The sequence below is a fragment of the Triticum urartu genome, chromosome 6, assembly GCF_003073215.2.
Source record: "Triticum urartu cultivar G1812 chromosome 6, Tu2.1, whole genome shotgun sequence".
Classification (NCBI taxonomy): Eukaryota; Viridiplantae; Streptophyta; class Magnoliopsida; order Poales; family Poaceae; genus Triticum; species Triticum urartu.
This window is the reverse complement of record NC_053027.1, coordinates 403,694,525-403,722,305: the sequence shown is the minus strand read 5'-3', so window position 1 is coordinate 403,722,305 and position 27,781 is coordinate 403,694,525. Positions and strand designations below refer to the sequence as shown.

Below are 27,781 nucleotides of genomic sequence, written 5' to 3'. Positions count from 1 at the left end.
CTTACTCTGGTTGATCTACGAGGTTCAGTAGTAACTTGTTCTGAAGTTTCATGATCATCATCATTAGCTTCCTCACTAATTGGTGTAGGTGTCACAGAAACCGGTTTCTGTGATGTACTACTTTCCAATAAGGGAGCAGGTATAGTTACCTCATCAAGTTCGACTTTCCTCCCACTCACTTCTTTCGAGAGAAACTCCTTCTCTAGAAAGGATCCATTCTTAGTGTTGGTGTCAAAACCGGCAGATCTCGGGTAGGGGGTCCCGAACTGTGCGTCTAGGCCGGATGGTAACAGGAGGCAGGGAACACGATGTTTTACCCAGGTTCGGGCCCTCTTGATGGAGGTAAAACCCTACGTCCTGCTTGATTAATATTGATGATATGGGTAGTACAAGAGTAGATCTACCACGAGATCAGAGAGGCTAAACCCTAGAAGCTAGCCTATGGTATGATTGTTGTTCGTCCTATGGACTAAAACCCTCCGGTTTATATAGACACCGGAGAGGGCTAGGGTTACACAGAGTCGGTTACAATGGTAGGAGATCTACATATCCGTATCGCTAATGCTTGCCTTCCACGCCAAGGAAAGTCCCTTCCGGACACGGGACGAAGTCTTCAATCTTGTATCTTCATAGTCCAAGAGTCCGGCCGAAGGTACAGTCCGGCTATCCGGACACCCCCTAATCCAGGACTCCCTCAGTAGCCCCTGAACTAGACTTCAATGATGACGAGTCTGGCGCGCAGATTGTCTTCGGCATTGCAAGGCGGGTTCCTCCTCCAAGTACTTCATAGAAGATTTTGAACACAAAGGTAGTGTCCGGCTCTGCAAAATAAGTTTCCACATATTGCCATAGAGAGAATAATATTTACACAAATCTAATCTGCTGACGTATTCCGTAGCATGACATCACACCACAGCTAAGTCTTTATTGAATCGTTTTACTGTCCCACCTCAGCGCGTTTAGCGAGGCGGTTTCCTTGGCACGTCTTGTTAAAGCAGAGATCATGTTCCCTTATTCCGGGATTCTCATCAATATGGGTGTGGGTAACCCAACCGCGCCATTGACTACAGCGCTTGGGAGATAAGCGAGTTTTACCAGGCTGGTGGGGGTGCATAGTCGCGTCCGCCCATATAAGGGGATAAGGATCCACCTTTTCATCCACGCCTTCTTCCTCCTTTGCCTATCCATTTCCGCGCACTCGAGCTCCAGCGCCCAAGTCCGCACACCCCACCTCAACCTTCTCCAGCCATGTCCAGAGTGGGAGGCAAGTGGATGGTCTCCTCCGTCACGGAGGGACACATCAAAAAACTGAGGAAGGCCGGATACTTGTCTAACGACATTGCGCACCGGCTTCCCGAAGAGGGGCAGCTCATCCCCACCCCTTGGCCCCATGAGAGGGTGGTGTTCCTCCCCTATTTCCTCCGCGGACTGGGCTTCCCTCTCCACCCATTTGTCCGGTGGCTCATGTTCTACTATGGCCTGGATTTCCACGATCTGGCCCCGAACTTTGTCCTCAATATCTCGGCGTTTATCGTCAGGTGCGAGGCTTTCTTCTGCATCCGCCCCCATTTCGGCCTATGGCTCAAGACTTTCAACGTCAAGCCGAAGGTGGTGCGCGGCACTCAGGCGGAGTGCGGAGGCGCCATGGTGGGCAAGATGCCCAACGTCCTATGGCCCGAGGGCTCCTTTGTGGAGTCCCTAAAGGGGTGGCAATCAGGGTGGTTTTACATCACCGAGCCGCGCGACCCTGAATGGGTCGCAGCCCCCGAGTTCCGATCCGGACCCCCTACGCGGCTCACCTCCTGGAAAGAGACGGGCCTGTCGTGGGGTAAAGAAGGAGAGCTGACCGGACTCCAAACATGCGTCCAAACCCTGGTGGATAAGAAGCTCAAACTTGTCAACGTAGTCCAGGTTATGCTCATCCGTCGGATCCTCCCGTGTCAACAACGGGCTTTCAACCAGTGGGAGTTTGACCCGGCGCAACACCGAACTCTGAGCAGGCTCTTCGACACGATGTACGAAGATGCCTGGAAGGTGCTTTTCAAGGGCGCCGAGCCCCCCGCATCCGCTACCGAGGATCGCAGATTCAGCACGCAGCATCGCGCTCGTGCGGTAAGCTGTTTTTACCTTTTACAGGGTATTAGTTCTTCATATTTTGACTCTATGCGGGATCTAAGCTCCCTTACCTTTGACAGGATTGGCAGGAGACGTCCAGACAGATCAACTGTCCGGCTCCTTTGCCCGAAGGCTGAGCGGACGCTCGCTTAGCGAAGCTGCTGGTTCCGGCACCCTATGTGGTGCCGGAGAAGAAGGCCAAGAAGAAGGCCATGGGGACTCGAAAGAGTGCCCGGCGCCTGGGGGCGTCGGATTCATCATCCGATGACTCCAAGATGCACTCCTCCCGTGAAGACGAGGAGGAGGAAGAAGAGACCTCTCCCCCTCCAGCGGGGGGAGAGAAGAAAAGGAAGGCCGCCCCAACTGGGGAGGCCGAAGGGTCCAATAAGGGGAAAACCCTTCCTCCAGACGGCCCCACCAACGCCGACGACGGCGAAGAGGAGTGGCCGCACAGGGCCAAGCCCCTGGCGAGATCGTAAGTGTCCGGATACCAGAGTGATTCATAGTATTCCTCCATTGCACAACTTTTCCTTATGTCGAGCATGTTTATGTAGTCCGCCCAAGGCCGGGCTCGACGAGTCGTCGAGCGGCTCCCTGGACTCGTCGGATGTGAATTCACTCCCGACGGCTTCCTCCCCCCACCCTACGGATGACGCCGAGGTGGCGTCCCAATAGGTTCCAAGCCAGGAGGAGGTGGTCCTGGAGGCGCCGCAAGGCGACCTCCCGGACTCCAGGCATAGAGGGGATAGAACCCCCAAGGGTACCGCGCCGGAACCTTCAACGATTCCGGACTCCGGTAGGCAGCCTCCTTCCAAGAGGGGCAAGCCTACCGAGCCGGTGACCTCCGTCCAACCGGAGGCACCGGACAATTTGCTGGAGGTGCTTAAAGGCGCCTCCATCGACGAGGAGCACCGCACTATTATGAGTGCAGTGATCGAGAAGGTTCGGTCCGTCAAGAGCGGACTGACTGAAGCCTGTGCCAGCCTTCTAACAGGCTTTGAGGTAAGTAAATAATAAAAATATTACCGCATAGACAGTAGCCCCTGATGCTCTATTCGGCGTTCAGAAAGAAAAGTTGAATAGAGGATCTAATAACATTCGCAGGAGTCTAACATGATCAAGTCAATATGCGTATGCAGGCTTCGCTGCTGGCCTCCGCCGCACTGATTGCGGAGGTGGATATGCTGAAGCAGAACCTCGAGCGGTCCGAGCAAGAGCTCGGCCTAGCCAAGCAGCAGCTCGAGGAGAAGGAAGGCAAGAAATACCTTATTGAAATATGTGAAAGGTGCAATTATATAGAGAAGATGTGGTTGCAAAAAATGACAGGATCAACGTGCTATTATAGGGGCCACGACCGAGGTGGCAACCCTTATGCAAGCGCTGTCCGAGGCCGAAAACAGAGCGGCCGCGGAGCGCACGGAGAGAGAGAAGCAGGAGGCGTGGGTGGAGGAGGTGCAGAAAGAGCTCCAGGCTCTCGTGAAAAAACACCAGAGTTTGGAGCTTGACTCAAAGACGCAAGCGTCCGAGCTTGCGGCAGCCCTCAAAAGCGCGAAGTCTGCCAAGGCCGAAGCCCAGAAAGCCCTCAAAGAAATTGACGCGATGAAGAAGATAGCGGCGGGTAAGGCATTCATTATGAAAAGCAAGAACGTAAAAGTGAATTACTTGTTACTTACCCGAGTCCGGAGCTCTCCAGGAGCATTCGCAGATTTGCCCCGCAGTGCGTCTGATGCCGCTGCCTACTACCGAGCCGAGGAAGGGAGCTCGACGGAGAAGGTGTTCTGGTCTCAGTATGCTGAGGCTGGACACCTGGTGCCTCTGAGCGACCAGCTGAAGCAAATGGTCGAGCTCCACAAGGTGGCCGAACAGGCCATAAAGGGCCTCATAGTTCGGCTTTGGCCTGGAGAGGCTCTGCCTGGGAGCTACTTCAGGCTGGTGAGGCAGCTGGTGGATGCCTGTCCATGGCTTGAAGTAATCAAGCGCTCCGTCTGCATCGAAGGTGCCCGTAGGGCGCTTGCCCATGCGAAAGTGCACTGGGGCAAGATGGATGCGGAGAAGCTGGTGAAGGACGGGCTGCCACCGGGCAAGGAGCATCGCGTCCCAGAAGCGTATTATGAGGGCGTCCTAAAGGGTGCCCGCCTTATAGCGGATGAATGCTCCAAAGATGTAATTTTTGAGTAAACTCGCATTTGTGATCCTGTACGCTGAAAACTTGTTCATATGCGCTAAGCAACGCTTTTGAATTTAAAATATTACCTTCTGTGCGGTCGTTTATCAAATTTGAGAGATGACGAGTCGTCGGCTTCTGCCCCCATGCCACGAGTGTTGGGGTGTTCGGGATAAACATGAGCGCTCTTTTTCCCATTCTTGGGTCCTTCGAGGGAGGCGCTCAACACAACGAACAAGGCAATCAGACTATAATGCTTGAACACTCTCACTTAGCCATAGAATTCTATAATTTTAAATTTCGGCGAAGCCCCTAGTGTTCGGAAGACCGAGTTCGGGGCGCTATCCACGCCTAGGCCGGACAAAGCCGGCTCCTCGCTCTAAGCGGCATAAGTCTTTAGGGACTCGAAAACCTCTCGAACAGTGGCCAACTCTTGCCTCATCATGACGGTCAGTTTTAGCTTTCTCTATTGAGGTGCTTAGCCCAGCTCAACTGGGGCACAATCGCAGTAGTTCTCCTAGTGCTACCTTAGCCGATATAACGGAACGTAAGGTACCAAAACATAGGAGACGGGTAAACCCAACTATTGACCCAAGACATGATTCGGAGCCGATGCATATAATGCTATAAGTTCGGGGTGCCGCACTTGTGAAAGTGTTCGGACTTCTCACACCATGTTGTGGGGTACTTAAGCCCCTGGCGTATTGGCCGTACCAAAGTGTACGGGTGCAGCATGTCATTAATGAACATATATTCGTAAAAAAGAGTAATGCAATAATAGACGGAAGCTATGCATTGTTTGTTTAAAAAAGGCTGCGATCAAAGTAGGACGATACAAATAGTGTGATAAGCAAAAGATGGGACTATCAAATATGTCCTTTCCAGGGGCGAGCTGCAGAATGTTATGCGAAACAGGTATACTGCTCATTATAGAGACCACCTTAGAGTTCCATAGTGCGGCGTAGCTTTCTGCTTCCCTGGTTGTATCGTTTGTGCGACAATTGTGCTGCCGGACAAGCCTTCCGAAGAATGGAGTCCTGAAAATAAGAGAAAATTAAGAAATCGGCAGCCCCTAGTGCGGTTTAAGCCGCGTTTCGGGCGTGCCGTGATGGTGCCCCTCCCCCTGTGCCCATGGTATTTCCAGAGCGTAGTTATGTACGCGCAGCACTGGTTTCGCAAGTTCGCGAGGGCTGGGGTTGGGGCCGCATTGTTACGCTTGCTCTGAACGTGCCGGACGGTCTTGGTGTAGGTTACTCCGGGCGCGCTTGACGGTGTCCAGACGTTTAATGGCCGGACTAGAGAATTGCCTTAAGAGGCTGCTTTGTACTTCCGCTGCGATAGCCACCGTATGCTCCTCCGTTCGGAGAGAGCGTTCGGTGTTTCCATTGACCGTGATGACGCCTCGAGGGCCTGGCATCTTGAGCTTGAGGTATGCGTAGTGCGGCACCGCATTGAATTTGGCAAATGCGGTTCGCCCGAGCAGTGCGTGATAGCCACTGCGGAACGGGACTATGTCGAAGATTAACTCCTCGCTTCAGAAATTATCCGGAGATCCGAAGACCACTTCAAGTGTAACTGAGCCTGTACAGTTGGCTTCTACACCTGGTATGACGCCTTTAAAGGTCGTTCTGGTGGGTTTAATCCTCGAGGGATCGATGCCCATTTTCCGCACTGTATCCTGATAAAGCAGGTTCAGGCTGCTGCCGCCGTCCATAAGGACTCTAGTGAGGTGAAATCCGTCAATAATTGGGTCTAGAAGCAATGCGGCGAATCCGCCATGATGGATGCTAGTGGGGTGGTCCCTTTGATCAAAAGTGATCGGGCAGGAAGACCATGGGTTGAACTTTGGGGCGACTGGCTCCATCGCGTATACGTCCCTTAGCACACGCTTCCGCTCCCTCTTGGGGACGTGGGTTGCGTATATCATGTTCACCGTCCGCACTTGTGGGGGAAAACCTTTCTGTCCACTGTTGTTCGGCGGCCGGGGCTCCTCCTCGTCACCGCTATGCAGCCCCTTGTCTCTGCTTTCGGCATTTAACTTGCCTACCTGCTTGAACACCCAACAATCTCTGTTGGTGTGATTGGCTGGTTTTTCGGGGGTGCCATGTATTTGGCATGAGCGGTCGAGTATTCGGTCCAAACTGGACGGGCCCAGAGTATTTCTTTTGAATGGCTTTTTCCGCTGACCGGATTTAGAGCCTCTGAATCCGGCATTAACTGTCGTATCCTCAGCATTGTCGCCGTTAATGCGGCGCTTTTGCTTGTTGCGACGCAACTTGCCACTGCTGCCCTTGGTATCTGAATTACCAGGGCTCTTGGTCATGTTATTGCTGCGAGCTAGCCAGCTGTCTTCTCCTGCGCAAAAGCGGGTCATGAGTGTCGTGAGTGCTGCCATGGATTTCGGCTTTTCCTGTCCTAGGTGCCGTGCAAGCCACTCATCGCGGATGTTATGCTTGAAGGATGCTAGGGCCTCTACGTCCGGACAGTCGACGATTTGATTTTTCTTGGTTAGGAACCGTGTCCAGAATTGTCTGGCCGATTTCTCTGGCTGCTGAATTATGTGGCTTAGGTCATCGGCGTCTGGTGGTCGCACATAAGTGCCCTGGAAATTGTCGAGGAATGCGGCTTCCAGGTCCTCCCAACAGCCAATTGATTCTGCCGGCAAGCTATTAAGCCAATGTCGAGCTGGTCCTTTAAGCTTGAGTGGGAGGTATTTGATGGTGTGTAGGTCATCACCGCGGGCCATGTGGATATGAAGGAGATAGTCCTCGATCCATACCGCAGGATCTGTTGTGCCGTCATATGATTCGATGTTCACGGGTTTGAAACCCTCGGGGATTTGATGATCCATTACTTCATCTGTGAAGCATAGTGGGTGTGCGGCGCCTCTGTACTAGGCTATATCACGACGCAGCTCAAACGAGCTTTGTCTACTGTGTTCGGCCCGGCCGGATTTACTATATCCGGCGTGACGAGTACCGTCTCGTGCCGTGGGGCGCCCACATGATCCGTAGATCGATCTTGTTTGCCTTGCCTTGTCCTCCAATATGTCTCGCAGGTCTGGCGCATTTTCCCATGCCTTGGTATTTTTTGAGCGGCACCGGGGTGCGGCTTGAGTGGAGGGCCGAGAGGCCTCTCTATCGCGGCCACTGGGTGGCCGGTCGGCCACATCATGCGCTGGTGATTTAGGTGCTTCCTCCTCTAATTGGAGTAGAAACCTGCGCTTTGGGTAGCTCTTGGAGGGGTGTTCGAGTTCATACTCTTCGGCCGCAAGGACTTCAGTCCATCTGTTGGCTAGCAAATCTTGATCAGCTCTAAGCTGTTGCTGCTTTTTCTTGAGGCTGCTTGCCGTGGCCATAAGCCTGCGTTTGAAACGCTCTTGTTCGACGGGATCCTCCGGCACGACAAATTCGTCGTCGTCGAGGCTTGCCTCGTCTTCGGAGGGAGGCATATAATTATCGTCCTTGACCTCTCTGTCTGCCGCTCTCTCATGAGGGCTGGCTTCTCTATCCTCCTGTGTTGAATCTTGCTGGAGGTGGTTGTCTTCGGCACTGTCCGGGGTGTTATTATCTCCCGTGCTGGAATCACCATTTTTGTTTTGGCGGGATTTAGAGCGACGCCGCTGACGCCGGCGCTTAGGCTGCTTCTTAGAGGGGTCATCATCTGTTGTTCCATCGCCATTGCCTTCTTTTGGGGTGTCCACCATGTATATATCATACGACGAGGTGGCTTTTCAGTGCCCTATAGGTGCTGGTTCTTGATCGTCTCCTGCATCGGCGTCCATACCGTCGATGTCTTCGGAGTCGAAGTCGAGCATGTCGGTTAAATCATCGACAGTGGCTACGAAGTGGGTGGTGGGTGGGCTTTGAATTTCTTCATCATCCGCATCCCAACCTTGCTGACCATAATCCAGCCAGGGCTCTCCTGACAAAGAGAGAGACTTTAGTGAATTCAGAATATCGCCGAAGGGCGAGTGCTGAAAGATGTCTGCGGCGGTGAACTCCATGATCGGCGCCCAATCGGGTTCGATCGGTCGGGGCGCGGAGGGCTCGGAGTCTGGAGAGGAGTCCGGCTCCTTGGAGTCATGGGCTTCGCAGAGAATAGGGCTGGTGTTCGGCTCGATCCTCGTAGAGATTGCAGCCCCCGAGGCGGTGTCTAACCACCCATCCTCGATTGGTGTGATCGGCTTCGAGCTAGGGGTCGGAGCGGACACAGGTGCGGCTTCCAGGGCACTGTTCGGCTGCCGAGCTAAATCATGCCCATCGTGACAGTGCGGCACGCTCGGCTGTGGCTCGAATCTGTCGATGATCAAGTCTCCACGGATGTCGGCCGTGTAGTTCAAACTTCCAAATCTGACCTGATGGCCAGGGGCGTAGCTTTCGATCTTCTCCAGATGACCAAGCGAATTGGCCCGCAGTGCAAAGCCGCCGAATACGAAGATCTGTCCGGGGAGAAAAGTCTCACCCTGGATCGCATCGCTGTTGATGATCGGAGAAGCCATCGGGCCCAAAAGTGACGACACAGAGGAACTCTCAATGAAAGCACCAATGTCGCTGTCAAAACCGGCGGATCTAGGGTAGGGGGTCCCGAACTGTGCGTCTAGGCCGGATGGTAACAGGAGGCAGGGAACTTGATGGAGGTAAAACCCTACGTCCTGCTTGATTAATATTGATGATATGGGTAGTACAAGAGTAGATCTACCACGAGATCAGAGAGGCTAAACCCTAGAAGCTAGCCTATGGTATGATTGTTGTTTGTCCTATGGACTAAAACCCTTCGGTTTATATAGACACTGGAGAGGGCTAGGGTTACACAGAGTCGGTTACAATGGTAGGAGATCTACATATCCGTATCGCTAATGCTTGCCTTCCACGCCAAGGAAAGTCCCTTCTGGACACGGGACGAAGTCTTCAATCTTGTATCTTCATAGTCCAGGAGTCTGGCCAAAGATATAGTCCGGCTATCCAGACACCCCCTAATCCAGGACTCCCTCACTTAGCAACAAATATCTTGCCTTCGGATCTGTGATAGAAGGTGTACCCAAAAGTCTCCTTCGGGTATCCTATGAAGACACATTTCTCCGATTTGGGTTCGAGCTTATCAGGTTGAAGCTTTTTCACATAAGCATCGCAGCCCCAAACTTTCAGAAACGACAACTTTGGTTTCTTGCCAAACCATAGTTCATAAGGTGTCGTCTCAACGGATTTTGATGGTGCCCTATTTAACGTGAATGCGGTCGTCTCTAAAGCATAACCCCAAAAAGATAGTGGTAAATCTGTAAGAGACATCATAGATCGCACCATATCAAGTAAAGTACGATTACGACGTTCGGACACACCATTACGCTGTGGTGTTCCGGGTGGCGTGAGTTGCGAAACTATTCTGCAATGTTTCAAATGTAAACCAAACTCGTAACTCAAATATTCTCCTCCACGATCAGATTGTAGAAACTTTATTTTCTTGTTACGATGATTTTCAACTTCACTCTGAAATTCTTTGAACTTTTCAAATGTTTCAGACTTATGTTTCATTAAGTAGATATATCAATATCTGCTTAAATCATCTGTGAAGGTGAGAAAATAACGATATCCGCCACGAGCTTCAACATTCATTGGGCCACATACATCTGTATGTATGATTTCCAACAAATCCATTGCTCCCTCCATAGTACTGGAGAACGGCGTTTTAGTCATCTTGCCCATGAGGCACGGTTCGCAAGTACCAAGTGATTCATAATCAAGTGGTTCCAAAAGTCCATCAGTATGGAGTTTCTTCATGCGCTTTACACTGATATGACCTAAACGGCAGTGCCACAAATAAGTTGCACTATCATTATCAACTCTGCATCTTTTGGCTTCAACATTATGAATATGTGTGTCACTACTATCGAGATTCAATAAGAATAGACCATTCTTCAAGGGTGCATGACCATAAAAGATATTACTCATATAAATAGAACAACCATTATTCTCTGATTTAAATGAATAACCGTCTCGCATCAAACAAGGTCTAGATATAATGTTCATGCTTAATGCTGGCACCAAATAATAATTATTTAGGTCTAATATTAATCCCGAAGGTAGATGTAGAGGTAGCGCGCCGACCGCGATCACATCGACTTTGGAACCGTTTCCCACGCGCATCGTCACCTCGTCCTTAGCCAATCTTCGCTTAATCCGTAGTCCCTGTTTCGAGTTGCAAATATTAGTAACAGAACCAGTATCAAATACCCAGGTGCTACTGCGAGCATTAGTAAGGTACACATCAATAACATGTATATCACATATACCTTTGTTCACCTTGCCATCTTTCTTATCCGCCAAATACTTGGGGCAGTTCCGCTTCCAGTGACCAGTCTGCTTGTAGTAGAAGCACTCAGTTTCAGGCTTAGGTCCAGACTTGGGTTTCTTCTCTCGAGCAGCAACTTGCTTGCTGTTCTTCTTGAAGTTCCCCTTCTTCTTCCCTTTGCCCTTTTTCTTGAAACTAGTGGTCTTGTTGACCATCAACACTTGATGCTCCTTCTTGATTTCTACCTCCGCAGCTTTCAGCATTGCGAAGAGCTCGGGAATAGTCTTATTCATCCCTTGCATATTATAGTTCATCACGAAGCTCTTGTAGCTTGGTGGAAGTGATTGGAGAATTCTGTCAATGACGCTATCATCCGGAAGATTAACTCCCAGTTGAATCAAGTGATTACAATACCCAGACATCTTGAGTATATGCTCACTGACAGAACTGTTCTCCTCCATCTTGCAGCTATAGAACTTATTGGAGACTTCATATCTCTCAATCCAGGCATTTGCTTGAAATATTAGCTTCAACTCCTGGAACATCTCATATGCTCCATGACGTTCAAAACATCGTTGAAGACCCGGTTCTAAGCCGTAAGGCATGGCACATTGAACTATCGAGTAGTCATCAGTTTTGCTCTGCCAGACGTTCTTAACGTCGTCAGTTGCATCAGCAGCAGGCCTGGCACCCAGCGGTGCTTCCAGGACGTAATTCTTCTGTGCAGCAATGAGGATAATCCTCAAGTTACGGACCCAGTCCGTATAATTGCCACCATCATCTTTCAACTTTGCTTTCTCAAGGAACGCATTAAAATTCAACGGAACAAAAGCACGGGCCATCTATCTACAATCAAACATAAACAAGCAAGATATTATCAGGTACTAAGTTCATGATAAATTTAAGTTCAATTAATCATATTACTTAAGAACTCCCACTTAGAAAGACATCCCTCTAATCTTCTAAGTGATCACATGATCCAAATCAACTAAACCATAACCGATCATCACGTGAAATGGAGTAGTTTTCAATGGTGAACATCACTATGTTAATCATATCTACTATATGATTCACGCTCGACCTTTCAGTCTCAGTGTTCCGAGGCCATATCTGCATATGCTAGGCTCGTCAAGTTTAACCTGAGTATTCTGCGTGTGCAAAACTGGCTTGCGCCCGTTGTAGATGGACGTAGAGCTTATCACACCCGATCATCACGTGGTGTCTGGGCACGGCAAACTTTGGCAACGGTGCATACTCAGGGAGAACATTTTTATATTGAAATTTAGTGAGAGATCATCTTATAATGCTACCGTCAATCAAAGCAAGATAAGATGCATAAAAGATAAACATCACATGCAATCAATATAAGTGATATGATATGGCCATCATCATCTTGTGCTTGTGATCTCCATCTCCGAAGCATCGTCATGATCACCATCGTCACCGGTGCGACACCTTGATCTCCATCGTAGCATCGTTGTCGTCTCGCCAATCTTATGCTTCCACGACTATCGCTACCGCTTAGTGATAAAGTAAAGCATTACAGCGCAATTGCATTGCATACAATAAAGCGACAACCATATGGCTCCTGCCAGTTGCCGATAACTTGGTTACAAAACATGATCATCTCATACAATAAAATTTAGCATCATGTCTTGACCATATCACATCACAACATGCCATGCAAAAACAAGTTAGACGTCCACTACTTTGTTGTTGCAAGTTTTACGTGGCTGCTACGGGCTTAGCAAGAACCGTTCTTACCTACGCATCAAAACCACAACGATAGTTTGTCAAGTTGGTGCTGTTTTAACCTTCGCAAGGACCGGGCGTAGCCACACTCGGTTCAACTAAAGTTGGAGAAACTGACACCGCCAGCCACCTATGTGCAAAGCACGTCGGTAGAACCAGTCTCGCGTAAGCGTACATGTAATGTCGGTCCGGGCCGCTTCATCCAACAATACCGCCGAACCAAAGTATGACATGCTGGTAAGCAGTATGACTTATATCGCCCACAACTCACTTGTGTTCTACTCGTGCATATAACATCAACGCATAAAACCTAGGCTCGGATGCCACTGTTGGGGAACGTAGTAATTTCAAAAAAATTCCTACGCACATGCAAGATCATGGTGATGCATAGCAACAAGAGGGGATAGTGTTGTCTACGTACCCTCGTAGACCAGAAGCGGAAGCGTTAGCACAACGCGGTTGATGTAGTCGTACGTCTTCACGGCCCGACCGATCAAGCACCGAAACTACGGCACCTCCGAGTTCTAGCACACGTTCAGCTCGATGACGATCCCCGGACTCCGATCCAGCAAAGTGTCGGGGATGAGTTCCGTCAGCACGACAGCGTGGTGACGATCTTGATGTTCTACCGTCGCAGGGCTTCGCCTAAGCACCGCTACAATATTATCGAGGATTATGGTGGAGGGGGGCACCGCACACGGCTAAGAGATCAATGATCAATTGTTGTGTCTATGGGGTGCCCCTGCCCCCGTATATAAAGGAGTGGAGGAGGGGGCCGACCAAGGAGGGTGGCGCGCCTAAGGGGGGGAGTCCAACTCCCATCGGGAGTAGGACTCCCCTTTTTCCTATTAGGAGTAGGAGAGGGAAGGAAGAGGAAGGAGGGAGGAAGGAAAGGGGGGCCGCCGCCCCTCCCAATTTGTATTGGGCTTGGGGGCGCCCCCTCCCTTGCTCCTTTCCCCTCCTTTCCACTAAGGCCCAATAAGGCCCATATACCTCCCGGGGGGTTCCGATAACCTCTCGGTGATCCGGTATTGTCCCAATCTCACCCGGAACCTTTCCGGTGTCCAAATATAGTCGTCCAATATATTGATCTTTATGTCTCGACCATTTCGAGACTCCTCGTCAAGTCCGTGATCACATCCGGGACTCTGAACAACCTTCGGTACATCAAAATATACAAACTCATAATGAAACTGTCATCGTAACGTTAAGCGTGCGGACCCTATGGGTTCGAGAACAATGTAGACATAACCGAGACACGTCTCCGGTCAATAACCAATAGCGGAACCTGGATGCTCATATTGGCTCCTACATATTCTACGAAGATCTTTATCGGTCAGACCGCATAACAACATACGTTGTTCCCTTTGTCATTGGTATGTTACTTGCCCGAGATTCGATCGTCGGATCTCAATGCCTAGTTCAATCTCGTTACCGGCAAGTCTCTTTACTCGTTTTGTAATACATCATCTTGTAACTAACTTATTAGTTGCATTGCTTGCAAGGCTTAAGTGATGTGCATTACCGAGAGGGCCCAGCGATACCTCTCCGATAATCGGAGCGACAAATCCTAATCTCGAAATACGCCAACCCAACATGTACCTTTGGAGACACCTGTAGAGCACCTTTATAATCACCCAGTTACGTTGTGACGTTTGGTAGCACACAAAGTGTTCCTCCGGTAAACGGGAGTTGCATAATCTCATAGTCATAGGAACATGTATAAGTCATGAAGAAAGCAATAGCAACATACTAAACGATCGGGTGCTAAGCTAATGGAATGGGTCATGTCAATCACATCATTCTCCTAATGATGTGATCCCGTTAATCAAATGACAACTCATGTCTATGGTTAGGAAACATAACCATCTTCGATGAACGAGCTAGTCAAGTAGAGGCATACTAGTGACACTTTGTTTCTCTATGTATTCACACAAGTATTACGTTTCCGTACACAAGTATTACGTTTCCGGTTAATACAATTCTAGCATGAATAATAAACATTTATCATGATATAAGGAAATAAATAATAATTTTATTATTGCCTCTAGGGCATATTTCCTTCAGATCCCCCAAGTAGATTCAAGACCACGTTAAGGGAAGATCCCCTCATGGATTCAAGCCACATATCCTCACGGATTGGGAAGAACTACCGACCGTTTGTATCGTCCCTTGTTGTGTTTGGATTGTGTGTCTCGTTGTGTACTCAGATCTAGCACATGTGTAATCGAATCTCGTTGATTTGAGTGTTTTCCTCTCGTTCTCCTAGTGTGTTCTTTGTGTTCTTCGCGGGATCTGCTCCAATCATAAAAGATCGGCCCCTAGGGTTCCACCCTACATCACCAGGCCTTCCTTCCATTCTAGCATTTCTGCAGTATAGTCCACAGATACAACCCCCTTCCCATTGATACTGATGCATACTTAGCATAGATCTGATGTAAGTCTTGCGAGTAATTTGGATGAGTACTCACGGTTGCTTTGCTATCTCTTTTCCCCTCCACCCGAATGATGCGATTAGATGACGGAGTCCAGGAGCCAGCTGATGCCGCCGAGGACTACTACTACCCCAACGGAACCTACTACTATGTGGAGCCTGCCCACGACCAGGAGTAGTTAGGAGGCTCCCAGGCAGGAAGCCTACGCCTTTTTGATCTAGATGTCGTTGTTTTGCTAGCCTTCTTAAGGCAAACTTGTTTAATTTATGTTTGTACTCAGATATTGTTGCTTCCGCCGACTATTGTGTATTCGATCTTATATATTACTTTAATTTGTGTCTACAGTTGTGTTGTGATATCTTCCCGTGAGTCTCGGATCTTGATCATGTGCATTTGCGTGTATGATTAGTGCACGATTAAGTCGGGGTGTCACAACTGTGATCTTTAACCGAGGAGGTTTCCCGATCAAGACGATCGTGATTCCCGATCGACTGTTGTAGCGATCCCATTTTTTATGGACGATCCCGTTTCCATCTTACGATTGAGCAGTTTCTTTTTTCAGAGAAAGATCAATCGAGCATAGTGCTCGATGGCCTCGACTCAGGCCCAGCTCCAGCGCCCAGCAACCTAGTGCGTCGACGGCGCCTAGGAGTTTTTTTTGAGAAACTAGCCATGTATAAAAATTTTGCCCCCCCTCCAAATTATTGGGCCTGTGCGGGTTGCACATTTGGCACAACTATGGGTCCAACCCTGAATCATGGTTTCTCACCGGGAAGAGCAGGGCATGGTTGATGGGCTCCATGAAGATGCTACCAGCGGACCATACATCGATGGCGGCGGAGTAATTGATGGAGTTGAGAAGCAGCTCCGGGGCAGGTACCACATACACTGTCATCATGTCACTCTTCGACGATGGTCGCGCTAGAGGGAAGTGGAAGATCTTGAAGTTGCAATAGGTGTTCAGCAGCAGGTCGCTCGCCGGGGCATGAGATTTCCTTAGGAGTCCTTGGTTATCCATCCTTGCAACGGCGACTACAGATCAAGAAACCAAGAATACGGCCATGGAAATGTCAACCTCAATTGGAAGGACTAGACGAGAGGGGCTGTTGAAGGGGAAGTTTATGCGTCAACCTCAATTGGGAGGACGGGAGGAAGGGAGGAATGGGACTGGGAAGGAGACATTTATAAGAAATTAAGAGCTGAGATAACTAAGCGGAATGGGAGCAGGTTGGGAGAAGACGAGGAGCAAGCAGGAAATCAATTAGTTGATGCGCTATAATAAGAGATGAGTTTCTTGTACATGATTTTAATGGAACTTTTTTTGCTGACATAGCATATTTGGTAATGTGGAATGCCGCATGGTGAGAGGATTAGTGGTAGTGGGAACTAAAAAGGTGATGTGGCATGCATGCTGATGTGGAGTGTATGTATGCTGAGAGAATTGGTAGTAGTGGCGATCAACTTCTTAAGAATGTAGGATGCGCATGTCCAATAGAATGGCATTATCAAATATCCCCCTCTTTGTAGATTTTTACATTTCAAACCGCTAATCCAATTGCTGATCCACTTTCATCGTTGGCTTCATTGCGGTGAGTTTTTTTATAGATTCCATATCAACAAGCTTGAAAAAAAATCATACCTGCAATGTCACAAGGCGATCAACCAGCTAATTATCCGACATAACTTACTTCGTGATACTTGCATGAGTTGATTCACTCGTTAATTGTTTTTAACACTTGATCATCCACTCCCTAGTCCCCTTTCTCGCATAAAAGCGATCATCATTCGAACACATCACGTTATACTGGGAAGGATTGAATCATGGGAACGAATGAACATGGTTATCACCTTCTTTGGCCAGATCTCTCAATTTTGTTAGAAACCCAGTTTGGTGTGCGTCTCACCCTTGTCATCAGTCATTCTCATGTGTTGCCTATGCTTACGCCCCAAAACGGTTGATGACTTTGTATAACTCGATAGGGTGCACTACCACAACACATCCTATGTCCATTCCTATTTCTACCTGAAATTTCCCAAAAAAAATCCCAAATTGAGCCATGCATAACATCACAATGTCTAAAGACAATAACAAAACCATTGGCTGGTAACTATATACAATTATTTTAACCACTAACATGGCAAAGCATGGCCAAATATCGTGACCGGTAGCGTCGGTTAATGTGATGACGTTAATACTGGGTGAAAGGTTCTCCATGCATAGATGTGTCCTCTCTCACGGAAAAATCTCATTGAAAACCACCGCATTCGTATGGTAGATAATTTTGCATGCGAATCCACTAGATTTTCTCCAATGAAAATTAAGTGTGAGGAGGCCCCCCGAAAAAAAAGGCAAAAGGAAAGTGTGAGGACTCGTACAGTGCGCTGCAGTACAACCGCGTGACACAACAAAGGTCAACCCTGGCACGTTTGCACGGTCGACGGAGACCAAGACCGAGGGACCAGACGCGATCACGCGAGCACAGTGCGGCCCCCTACATCCTCCCCTGGTCCAGCGCAAGCCAACTCACACAGCGCAATGAATGACCACTCCCACTCCGACTCACCACGACTTGACGAGACGACTGTCGCGCCCTGCTTCGAACACGCCAACCCCCCTGCTTTTCATTCAGTTTTCGGCGCAGAGCGGTTCGCTCACGCCCCACGCGCCCAAGCCCAACCCACCGCCGTCCTCCCTCACAATCCCCCCGTTCCCAACCCAAAACACTCGTTTCATCCGCGGCGATTCCCCATCTCCTCCGCGTGCCGCCGGGGAGCGCTCGATTCCGGCCGTCGTGGGGTAAGCATTACTCTTCAACCACTGATGTTCTTTTTTCCTGCGCGACCCGATTAATTGTCTGTCGTCGCGTACGCTTGATTTTCGTTTCGAGTTACGGTGGGATCGCGGTCGATTCGGGGGGGAAAGGGTCGCGCTCCGTGGGTTCGGGGCTTTGGGCGGTGGGTTTTGCCCAGGCCAGAGGTTTTGGCGAGGTTCATGCCCATCGATTCCGCCATTCCGGCATGCAGCGGGGTCGCTGCCTGCCTGTGTTGGCTTCGAAGGCGACCCGATTATTAGATTCCCAACTGTGCATGCAAGTCGGACGGTTGCGCCTTATCGATGAGGGCGACGTTCAGTTCAGCGGTTTTCCTTTTATTACTCTCGGTCTCACCTCTAGGTTCCAGTATGGATTTTATTTTCCTTTTAATTCGAGGTAATCGATTTTGAGCATCTAATGTAGATACGAACACCGATTGCCTTAGAAGTTGCCATGTTTTACCACCCCCTTCAATTCCTTCTCACATTCGTGTTACCAATTTAGCCATTTACGTCACATCTAACTCTGTTTGTTGGAAAATGTAAAAAAATAAAACTCTGTCTGTTGGAAACTACTCCCTCCATGCCAAAAAACGCTCTGATATTATGGAACGGAGGGAGTACTTGTTATTGGCAGGTGCTTTCAATTCAGCTTCTTCTTTAAAAAGGTGCTTTCAATTCTTTATTACGTCTAATACGAATGAGCCTAGCTTGCTTGGTAGGAAGTGTGGATGTACACCCCCACCACCCAGGTTCATGTCTTATTCAACTTGTGCTGGGGTGCTTATCATTGTTTATAAGGCGTCCCGCCTTGGACGCTTAGGTGGCAAGGCGCCCTGCAGTGCCTTACAGTTATGCCCGCTTTAGGCGCTTAGACGTCAGGGCGGTTGGTCAGGTCGCCTTACCGCCTTGTAAACAATAAATGAATAAACCAATTTTATAACATGCGAATATGAGGCTGTGTCCTAAGGCGTGATGGTCTGTGTGCCATGAGGACATGAGGCTGTGTCCTAAGGTGACGACACAAGTTGACATGAGAAGCATCAAGTGGCTTGTGCCATAGTGCTGTTCATCAATAAATTCCTTTTTGCTTCGCAAAATATTCCTTTTTGTCCCCCCAAAGATCACTTTTATGACAGTGAGTACGTCATTTAATGTTCTTTTCACCAATGTCCCCATTCAAGAAACCTCCTAACACCAATAAAAAACCCTCCTGACAAAACACACTCCATTGAACAATTTGTCTCCAAACTGACAGAGCAGAGCAGCTGTACATGTCGAACTGATGAGGCTTGCCATGTAAAGATGTATTAATCGAATTCGCTTCTTAGTTGGCGAAGGTGCACCTTTTAACCTTTTGGGTTGCACCAATTTAGCCGAACCAGGTCTCCACAGCTGACCAACTGACGGGGAAGGTTTGGTTCGGCTATACACGAACAGCTAATCTGCGCTCCTTCGTCAGCTTGGAAACCTATTCGAGGATGTGATTAATGCAGAAGCGGGCAATTTCTTTGCGCTTTGCAACATGTTGGAAAAATGGCCCTAAATGTGGAATAGCATTTATAATTGATAGCTGCAAGGTACTACACAGGAGATTTTTGGCCCTGATTTTAACAGACTAGAGGCATCAAAATATGAATATTTTGTTATGGTTAGTGCCTATGATATGGGAGTAGTGCACTCAACCCGTGTTTCCTTGTTGGTCCTTCTATTATTACTTAAATTACTTAGTGCGGGCAATAAATTGTAGAAGATACCATCAGATTTTTCCTTATAGACTGTTGGCCCACAAATCCAACAACCTGCCAATGGAAGTATTAGAGATATTTTCATTATAAATTACGCCTGAAATGTGGAACTATTATGTTATTGAAGAAATTGGTTAAAACTTTGAACTTTGATTTATTTCTATGTTCATGAAGTATCATAAGAAATTTCTGTATCATGATCTTTAACCGAGAATTTGGAGGCATTTTTGCAGTTCTCCTCACCTGATCACATAAATATAGAAGAATTTTGCATCCTTCCTTGACCAATGATACAAATCTCACTGTGTTTAAATGCATGGTCTTGAAATGTCTATCCTTATCATTGTTTAGGCCTACTTGATCTTCCGCATAGCACATATATGAGCCAGTTAGCTGGTGCTTGCATCACGAAATGATCCTTAATCAGTTGCACAGAAGAGAATCAACTTAGCTAAGGTGGAATTACTATCTCTGCGAGGAAAGTTCCAGTGTTTTTTTCTGTTCTACAAACAGCATAAAATTTCCACCTCAGTCAGATAGTCACCCAACTAAATTGAGATATTATGGATTACAACGAAGCTTGCAAGGGATCATTCGAATCTGAAAGTTGTGAGATTGGCAAGATTGGAGTGGCAAAAATTGAACATTATGAATCTGAACTAGAAGAAGGTGAGATCAGAGAGGCAGATGAGGCATCCGGATTAGAAAGCCCTATCCAGAATGGCACAGCTGCAAATGCTGAACAGCAGCAGGTCCGTATAAGGCAATCAGCTTCACCGCAAAGAGCTTCTCATAATGTAGAGACTGCAGGTATTGTGGTTTTGCAACACAGAGTGATCCACGAACACATGCCTCCAAGCATTGTACGCTCATTTGTGCAAGATACGATTGAAAAGGAGCAGGCCCTTATGAGGCCATCAACTTCACCTGAAAGAGCTTCCTGTGAAGGCAGGACTGCAGGTATTAATTTTGTGCAGCAGTGTAAGTGTAGTGCAATCCGCGAGAACATGGCTGCAAGTCTTAAAGAGTCGAGCACATCTTCTCAAGTGGTGGTTGAAGAGGAGTCATCAACTTCAGCTGAAAGAGGTTCTCGCCTTGGAGGGACTGCATGTACTGCTGTTGTGCAACAATCTAAGTATGCTGCATCTGAGGGCCGATATGTTAATGTGAGTCAGTCAACTTTGCATAGAAAATGTGGGAACCACCGTCGAAGCTATTCACCATCTATCTATAGTAGTTCAAAAGAAAGGCATAAGAAAAGGAAGGAAGGATGTTTTAGATACTATGATTCCCATTGGGTCACGAAAATGATTGAGGAAGTTTGTTCAGAAAGGTCCAAAACACTACTGTCACGGCAGACTGTAGATCGGAAGAAATTCAACAATGAGCAAAAAAAGAAGAAGATAGAATTCTTCCAAAAACATGTGAATTCTTATAAATTCCATCATGCACATGTTGCACCAACTATAAGATATTGCAGGATGATGTTGCCTAAGCTACATTCCAGCATGTTGCACTACAGATTTCATCGACATATGATATCTCAGCTGATAAAATTTTATAAACAGCTTATATGTGACAGGGACAAAGAGAACAGAATAAAAGAGCGCTGGATATTTGAGGCCAAAGCTGGCTACCTTAAGAAATGGTTTTATGTGACTAACTTGTCATATTCTAAATTCAAGCCAGAGGAACTAGAAAGCTGTATGGTTGACTATTCAGATGGTGAACAGCATCTAAAATATTTTGACATGCAATCTATAACCACTCAAATTGAAGCAATTGCCTCTAATAAAGAACCTAGAGGCACCTTTGCAACTGGTATTACTGTGCCCAATCTAGAAAATTCACCATCATCGCTTGAAACAAATGAACATACAAAGCTCGGGTTTTCAGTTGGTACAGCAGAAGAAATGGCCACCTTAGAAAGCAGGACTTCACAGTACACCTGTGCTCCCTCCATGGAGTTTTGTCATGAAAATCAGACACAAACTACCTTCCCGGCAGCAGATAAAAACGAGGGAGGAGATGTGGAGAAACCCTCTGCTTGCCAGCTTGACGTGAGTGCAGCACTAGAACCTGCTGAGACACTGACAACAGGTAAGGCAAGTGATGATTGTGAGCCTATTCTAGAACACTCGCAATTGCTGCTTGTAACGAATGAAGCTACAAAGCCTGGGTTTTCAGTTGGTGTATCAAAAGAAATGGCTACCTTAGAAAGCAGCTCCTTGCAGGTAACCAGTGTGTCAGGAATGGAGTTTCGTGAAAAAGATGGGACCCAAATTATCTTCTCAGCAGCTGACAGCAATGAGGAGCGAAACACGGAGAGCCCCTGTGCTTCTCGGTTTGTCACGAGTTCAGCATCAGGACTTGCTATTGCAGTGAGCGCTGATACAGAAAATGCTGCCCCGATTTCTAGAGAAAAACGAAGGTACATGTGTTCTAGCAATGATATTTCAGAAGGTCCATGTAGGTCAGGGAGAAAGTTAGGTGAAAAAGATGGGACACACATCTCCTTCTCACCAGCAACACAAATTGCCTTCTCAATAGCAGCACAAAACGAGGGGGAAACCATGGAGAGCCCCTGTGGTTCTCAGTCTGTCATGAGTTTAGCATCAGAACCTACTATTGCAGCGAGCAATGGTACAGAAAATGCTGCCTCGATTTATAGAGAAAAACGAAGGCGCATCGGTTCAGGCAATGATGATATTTCAGAAGGTTCATGTTGCAGGCCAGGGAGAAAGTCTGGTGAAAAAGATGGGACACAAATCACCTTATCACTAGCAACACAAAATGAGGGGGGAGACATGGAGAGATGTTGTGCTTCTCATTCTGACGCAGATACGGCACTAAAACTTGTGATGACAGTGAACACTGATTCACAAAATGCTCCATCTGGTTCTAATGAAAAGCAAAAGCACATAAATTCAGGCAATAATATTTCAGAAGGTTCATGTTCTAGGTCCGAGATAATGCCTACCTCGAACCTTTTCAGAACAACATTGCCTCAAGAGGTATTTTAGCTCATGTCTTTTAGTTATAGTTTAGTGTTGTCTCAACAATTGTTTTTTTATGGATTGGCTTGCGACAACAGGAGAACTTATGTTGAACCTAAGTAAACTGAAAATTATCAAAAAGAAGCTAGTTATCATTAGGAAGGATAAACAGTGAACAATAAATTTCTTGTTTGTTTTGTATCCTAACATCATCTGCTCAGTGTTAAATTATTAAATTTATAAGTAATTCAACCATGATTGGAGGCTATAAATACATTCACAAGAACTGTCAGATTACATCTCATTTTAGTTGTATTTTTTAAAATGGTCTCTAGGTGAACTTATAAGAACTATTAATAGTGTCTCATCGTCCTTACTTGTGGCCGCTTATAAATTGCCATTGACATATTTGGCATTGTTTATCTGCAGGAACCTCCAGCTGCAAGATCACCTCCACCTTCAAGTGATAATAGACAAGTGGTTCAAGCCGAGGATATAAGCGGCGAGGAAGTACCTAGTAGTCAAGTACCTTCCTTTGCCCAAGTTACCGAGCAGCCAAACATGCACTTCAATACCCAAAGTGTGATAAACCATCACCATTTCGGTTCAACTTGCCAGTTTGCTAGTCCTCCATATCAACCACCTTGTAGGGATACGCATTCAGCAAGAATTGAGGCTGACAGTGTTGGGGCATCACATGTTCATCCAACGTCAGCCAATCAGGTGCCAACAGGCTCCACTCCTGGGCTTCGTCTGGCTGAAGATGTGTTTGATTCAAATCACAGTCCTGGGGCATCACATGTTCATCCAGCTTCAGCCAATCAGGTGCCAACAGGCTCCCCTCCTGGGCCATCTTTGGCTGAAGATGGGCTTGACTTGAATCTATTTACCATTGAGTTGAGTCGATTACAAAAGTTGGCTGATCTGATGACAAAGAGGCATCAAGAGAAGGTCTCTTTCTTGAATTCCTCTTCTACTTTTGTATTTTTATCTTATTTCAAGAAGCACGTGCACAACGATTGCACCCTATTTAGGGACGTGGAGTTTCTACACCCAGGAGCAAATGCTCCTGGTGTGAACAGTAAAATCAAATAAATTCAAAAACAATTCAAAAAATTCTGAATTTTTTTTGTGCCATACTTTCACAAATGTTTGTTGTGCCTACAAAATTTCATCGCAAAATCACATTGATGGAAGGCGTGGTAAAAAAAACAAAATCAATGCTCTGAAAATGTTACTTACAAAAGCATTTTGGAGCTCTGATTTTGTTTTTTTGGCACGCCTTCCACCAATGTGATTTCGCAATGAAATTTTGCGTGCACATCAAACATTTGTGAAAGTATGTCACAAAAAAATTTCAGAATTTTTTGAACATTTTTTCTAGTTTTTTAATTTTACTATTCATACCAGGAGCATTTGCTCCTGGGTGTAGAAAGGTACTTCCGCCTATTTAGGTATTACTCATGAATCTCCGGTTGTGTTTTGCCAGATAGAACGGTTTAATTTGGCACGTGAAATAGAGTTGGCTCAAGCTAAAAGGAAGTATGACGAGCTGGAATATAATTTAGAGGTAGAAACATTACAGCGAAAGAGAGAACTTAAGATAAAAGCTGATAAAATTTACAAACAGCAGATATTGGCTGAGGTATTACAGGTTATATTTAAGGCTTCTGCTAGAGTTGTTCCAGACAGTCCTAGAGGTAAATATCTTTCATACATCTTAACTCGGTTTGTTAAGATACAGTTACTACCTTGGCATTGACATATTATTTCTTTGATTTTGTATCAATTAGTTGAAGGAATTTATTATTGGTAATATAGGGGGAAGCATAAGGACATCATAAATGATAAATTGATCAAGTTATATGCGTTATTACTTAGTAGTTCTCACTCTGGCTTGTGTACATTCTGTTATCATTTAGTTTTCCATGTATATAGTTATTATGTACTCCCTCCATCCGGGTTTATTTGGCCCGTGAGCAGTTTAGCCTCGTCCCTTCCTATTAGGCCCCGTAATTTACTCCGCATGGAAAGTGCAGTTTTCTTCCTCGATCTTTCTTCTGTTTATGCGTGACTCAAGGTGATTAATTAGGTTGTTGAATAAATAAAAGGAGAGAAATTAGTAGCCAACGCATGCACGCCCACGAACAACTCCACATTAACTGTTGTAGCTAATTACGGAAGGAGAAAGGCCCTTCCACTTTAATCAGACACAGATCACCAAAATGTTATGGGAGTAATTGTCCTGCCTTGGTCCTAGTGTTTTTGCCGCTGGGTCTAATAAACCCGGACGGAGGGAGTACTAAGTATAACCACGTGCCCTTGTGGTCTTGTGCAAGGTTCTTATTATTGGAAATATTTTCCACTCCAGGGACTGGGAATTCGATCTGTTACCCCATGTCCCAGTGACCTTTTCCCTATGACCCAAATATTAATTCATTCTTGGAAGTGGCAAAATCCAACATTTCCCTCATTGAGCTGAACAAATTCTTACTTTTTGTCACTCCTTTTCCTTTCAAACTGAAGTTTCTGGTGAAGTTTGTAGGGCTGTTTGGAATACAGCCGACGAGCGCCCTACCAATTTTTCGGCGTTGACTAGCACGCCGGGCAGCCGTTTGGATCGGGACCAACGTTTCGCGACCACGCCAAAATTTCGGCAGCTTCGTTCAGTTTTTACACCTGCGAGTTGGCGAAACCACGGCGGCGGATTCCTTCGCCAATTTTTTGGCGAGCCTGCTATTGGCAGGGCGGACTGGGGTGTGATCCAAACAGCCCCTGTATATGGCTTGGCCACTTGTGGTTCGCCCTTTGGTCTGCATCGCTTGGGTAAAAAAAAACATTTGAGGGGATTCCAGCCTGGCTTTGCTTAGAATCAGCTTGAAACTACTGTGGAACATGAAATCAATCTTCCACTTGGCTAGTTTATTGTCTCAAACTAAATTCGAGCCCATCTTAGAAATTTAACTAGTCTTTGATATCTTATAATTTGATAAATTTATGCATAGCTGTATATACTAGCCATTCCAGATGCCCTTAATATCTGGTTTTACATTTGTGTCTGATAAGGTGTAAAAAATTTGGTAACAGCAAATGGTTTCGCTAATATATGCACCCTTTCCTTGCGGCATGGTATCGTGTTCGTGCTAGTAAGCTATTTAACATGTCATCTTGATATGGCAAATATCTCACATGCTCATCATAGTCCGAGGCACAAGTAAAGCATCACAATCTCGCATAAAATAAGGGCACCTTGGGCTGTGTCAGTTTTTTGTAACCAGAGCCACCGAATGCGGAGAGCCCATCCTAAAAGTTCAAGATCGTGGATGCCAAGACTGCCATACTGAATTCGACGAGTTGAAAGTGTGCAGTTCACAAGATAGTTGCCTCCATTGGCCTTGTCCTTTCCGAAGACCCCCCCCCCCCCCCCCCCCCCCCCCCCCCGGTCGCTACGACTACCCGAAACTGAAACAAGATGGCCAGCGTGGTTCATGAGGGAAGCCTTCCAACCCGGAAGATTTTCCACCACCTTATCAATAAGTGGCATTAACTCCAGCTTAGTCGGTTTCTGAACTGTGAGAGGGAGGCCAAGGTAGGTGCATGGGAAATCCTTGATTTCTGGAGATGGCCGCCAAGTCATCATCCTTGCACTGGATAGGCATGACTGAAATCTTAAGCATGTTTGTCATGAAGCCTGAAGCATGCCCAAAGGAGTCCAAGATTTCTTTAATGAGTGATAAGTCACTTGCTGCAGGTCAGAGGAAAATGACAGCATCATTGGCAAAGAAAGAAACCCGATGCTGCACTTGCTGGAGAGTGAGAGGTTGGAGAAGACCTTACACAGAAGCTTGGATAATTAGTGAATTCAAGACATCCATAACCAATATAAATAGCATAGGTGGAAGAGGACCCTCTTGTCAAAGTCCCTGTCGATGATAAATTGCTTCTCCGGTTCCCCAGTCACCAAAATCCCAGTGGTTGAGGTAGATAGCAGCAAACACAGAAGGTTGCACCAATGCTGGCCAAAGCCCAAATGGTGTAGAACTTCAATAAGAAAGGGCCAAGAAACTGAATCAGTCCAATTTCAGGAGGATTTGAGGTTCTTTCTTCCTGTGTAAACATTTGGCCTTTTGTTGAACAAGATTTTTTTGTCCTGGATACTCTGCCCCTTAATAAATGCACTCTGGCTATAGAAACCATATTGGGAAGCTGTGAGCCGATTCGCCATAAGTTTTGTGACCGATTTGGCAAAACCGTGAATAAGGCTTATGGGCTAATCCTTAACTTGCATGGCATCAACTTTCTTTGGTAAGAAGGTGATAAAAGCTGTGTTCAGGAGCTTGAACAAGGACACATTTTTTCCGAAAAAAGGGGATGACCCGCGGCCTCTGCATGGAGTGATGCACACAGCCATATATTATTGAATAGTTAACGATGATAAGCAAAGCCTAGCATTGATGCGGAACAAACTGGCTTAAAAATAAAAATGAAAACTTGAGGCCATCCAACATAATCCTATGACATATGACCGAATTAAATGAAAAATAAGCTACCCTAGACAAAGCCTTCAAGAAGGAATCGTCATACGAGTGCCTACGTTGAGGAGTCCAATCGAAGATCGAACATGGGATTTTCATCCCCGAAGCCAAGCCTCAAGCCAACACCTGGCACGAGGCTCACGCGTCGACATTGCCTGATCTAGCCGAAGAAGATCATGGGTTTTCACCTTAAGTATATGCAAACTTGTCATCAAATTTATTAATGCCAACAACCTCGCTACCGGTGGACGACGTCTTGCTCACCGGATTTTGGTGCCTGGGAGAGCACCAAGTCCGTCTTCCTGTCACTGTCGCACCACCTTCGATCCCGTTGATGGGAAAGAGTGACACACGGACGCAAGCTGGCCCAGATTTGGCCACCTTTGCAACCACCTCGCAGGTTGCCGCTGTTGCAGCCATCTCACGGATCCACCCGCCACGTCCCCGGGGACGCCACCCTAGTGTTCACCACATAGCACCTATTGACGAGATCGAGCCCCTAGGCAGGGCTGTACCACCGGATCCAGCACGTGCTTGCACCGGACCAGCGCTGGCAGAACCTAATAATGGCCGGATTGGAGCCATTTCACACCTTGTGCAGACCGATCTGCCGCTTGCACCCGTCATGCTGCCTTAGCAGCATCCTGCGCCATCCGGCTTGCTGCTTGCAGCCGACACATGAGCCGATGGTGGAGTCGAGGACCTCGAAGGCCGCATCAATGGCCAACACCGCCGTTACATCGCGTGTGACCTCGGGGAGGACACCCCAACAACTCAAACCACCACATGAGTCAATCGGGAGCAATGAAGTTTGAGTTTTCTCCTCAGCCGTGGAAAGAGCCCTAGAGTCCCTTGCAATCTCAATGGAATGAAGAACTTCTTTTGCCATAGCAAGCTGCACCTTGATGCTACCAATTTACCGTTGGCTACCCCTTG

General features: G+C 47.1%; 1 protein-coding gene across 2 annotated transcripts; it reads left to right on the top strand.

Annotated features, from left to right (window-relative positions):
- The first annotated feature begins 17,312 nt into the window (after positions 1–17,312).
- On the top strand, positions 17,313–24,814 carry LOC125513788. Of its 2 annotated transcripts, none has more exons than XM_048678975.1 (4): positions 17,313–17,551; positions 19,666–22,328; positions 22,740–23,261; positions 23,800–24,814. In XM_048678975.1, the coding sequence occupies exons 2-4, from the start codon at positions 19,878–19,880 to the stop codon at positions 24,070–24,072; spliced, it is 3,246 nt and encodes a 1,081-aa protein (XP_048534932.1). In that variant the 5' UTR covers positions 17,313–17,551; positions 19,666–19,877; the 3' UTR covers positions 24,073–24,814. The 2 variants fall into 2 exon arrangements, with proteins under 2 accessions (XP_048534932.1, XP_048534933.1); XM_048678976.1 differs by having other exon boundaries at positions 19,548–22,328.
- The last annotated feature ends 2,967 nt before the right edge of the window (positions 24,815–27,781 follow it).

Bases quoted from the DNA above. Each gene is read 5' to 3' on its own strand.
- LOC125513788 (XM_048678975.1), top strand. From the start codon at position 19,878: ATGGATTACAACGAAGCTTGCAAGGGATCATTCGAATCTGAAAGTTGT. The intron at 22,329-22,739 runs GTATTTTAGCTC...GTTTATCTGCAG, and splicing joins GAACAACATTGCCTCAAGAG to GAACCTCCAGCTGCAAGATC. The intron at 23,262-23,799 runs GTCTCTTTCTTG...GTGTTTTGCCAG, and splicing joins CAAAGAGGCATCAAGAGAAG to ATAGAACGGTTTAATTTGGC.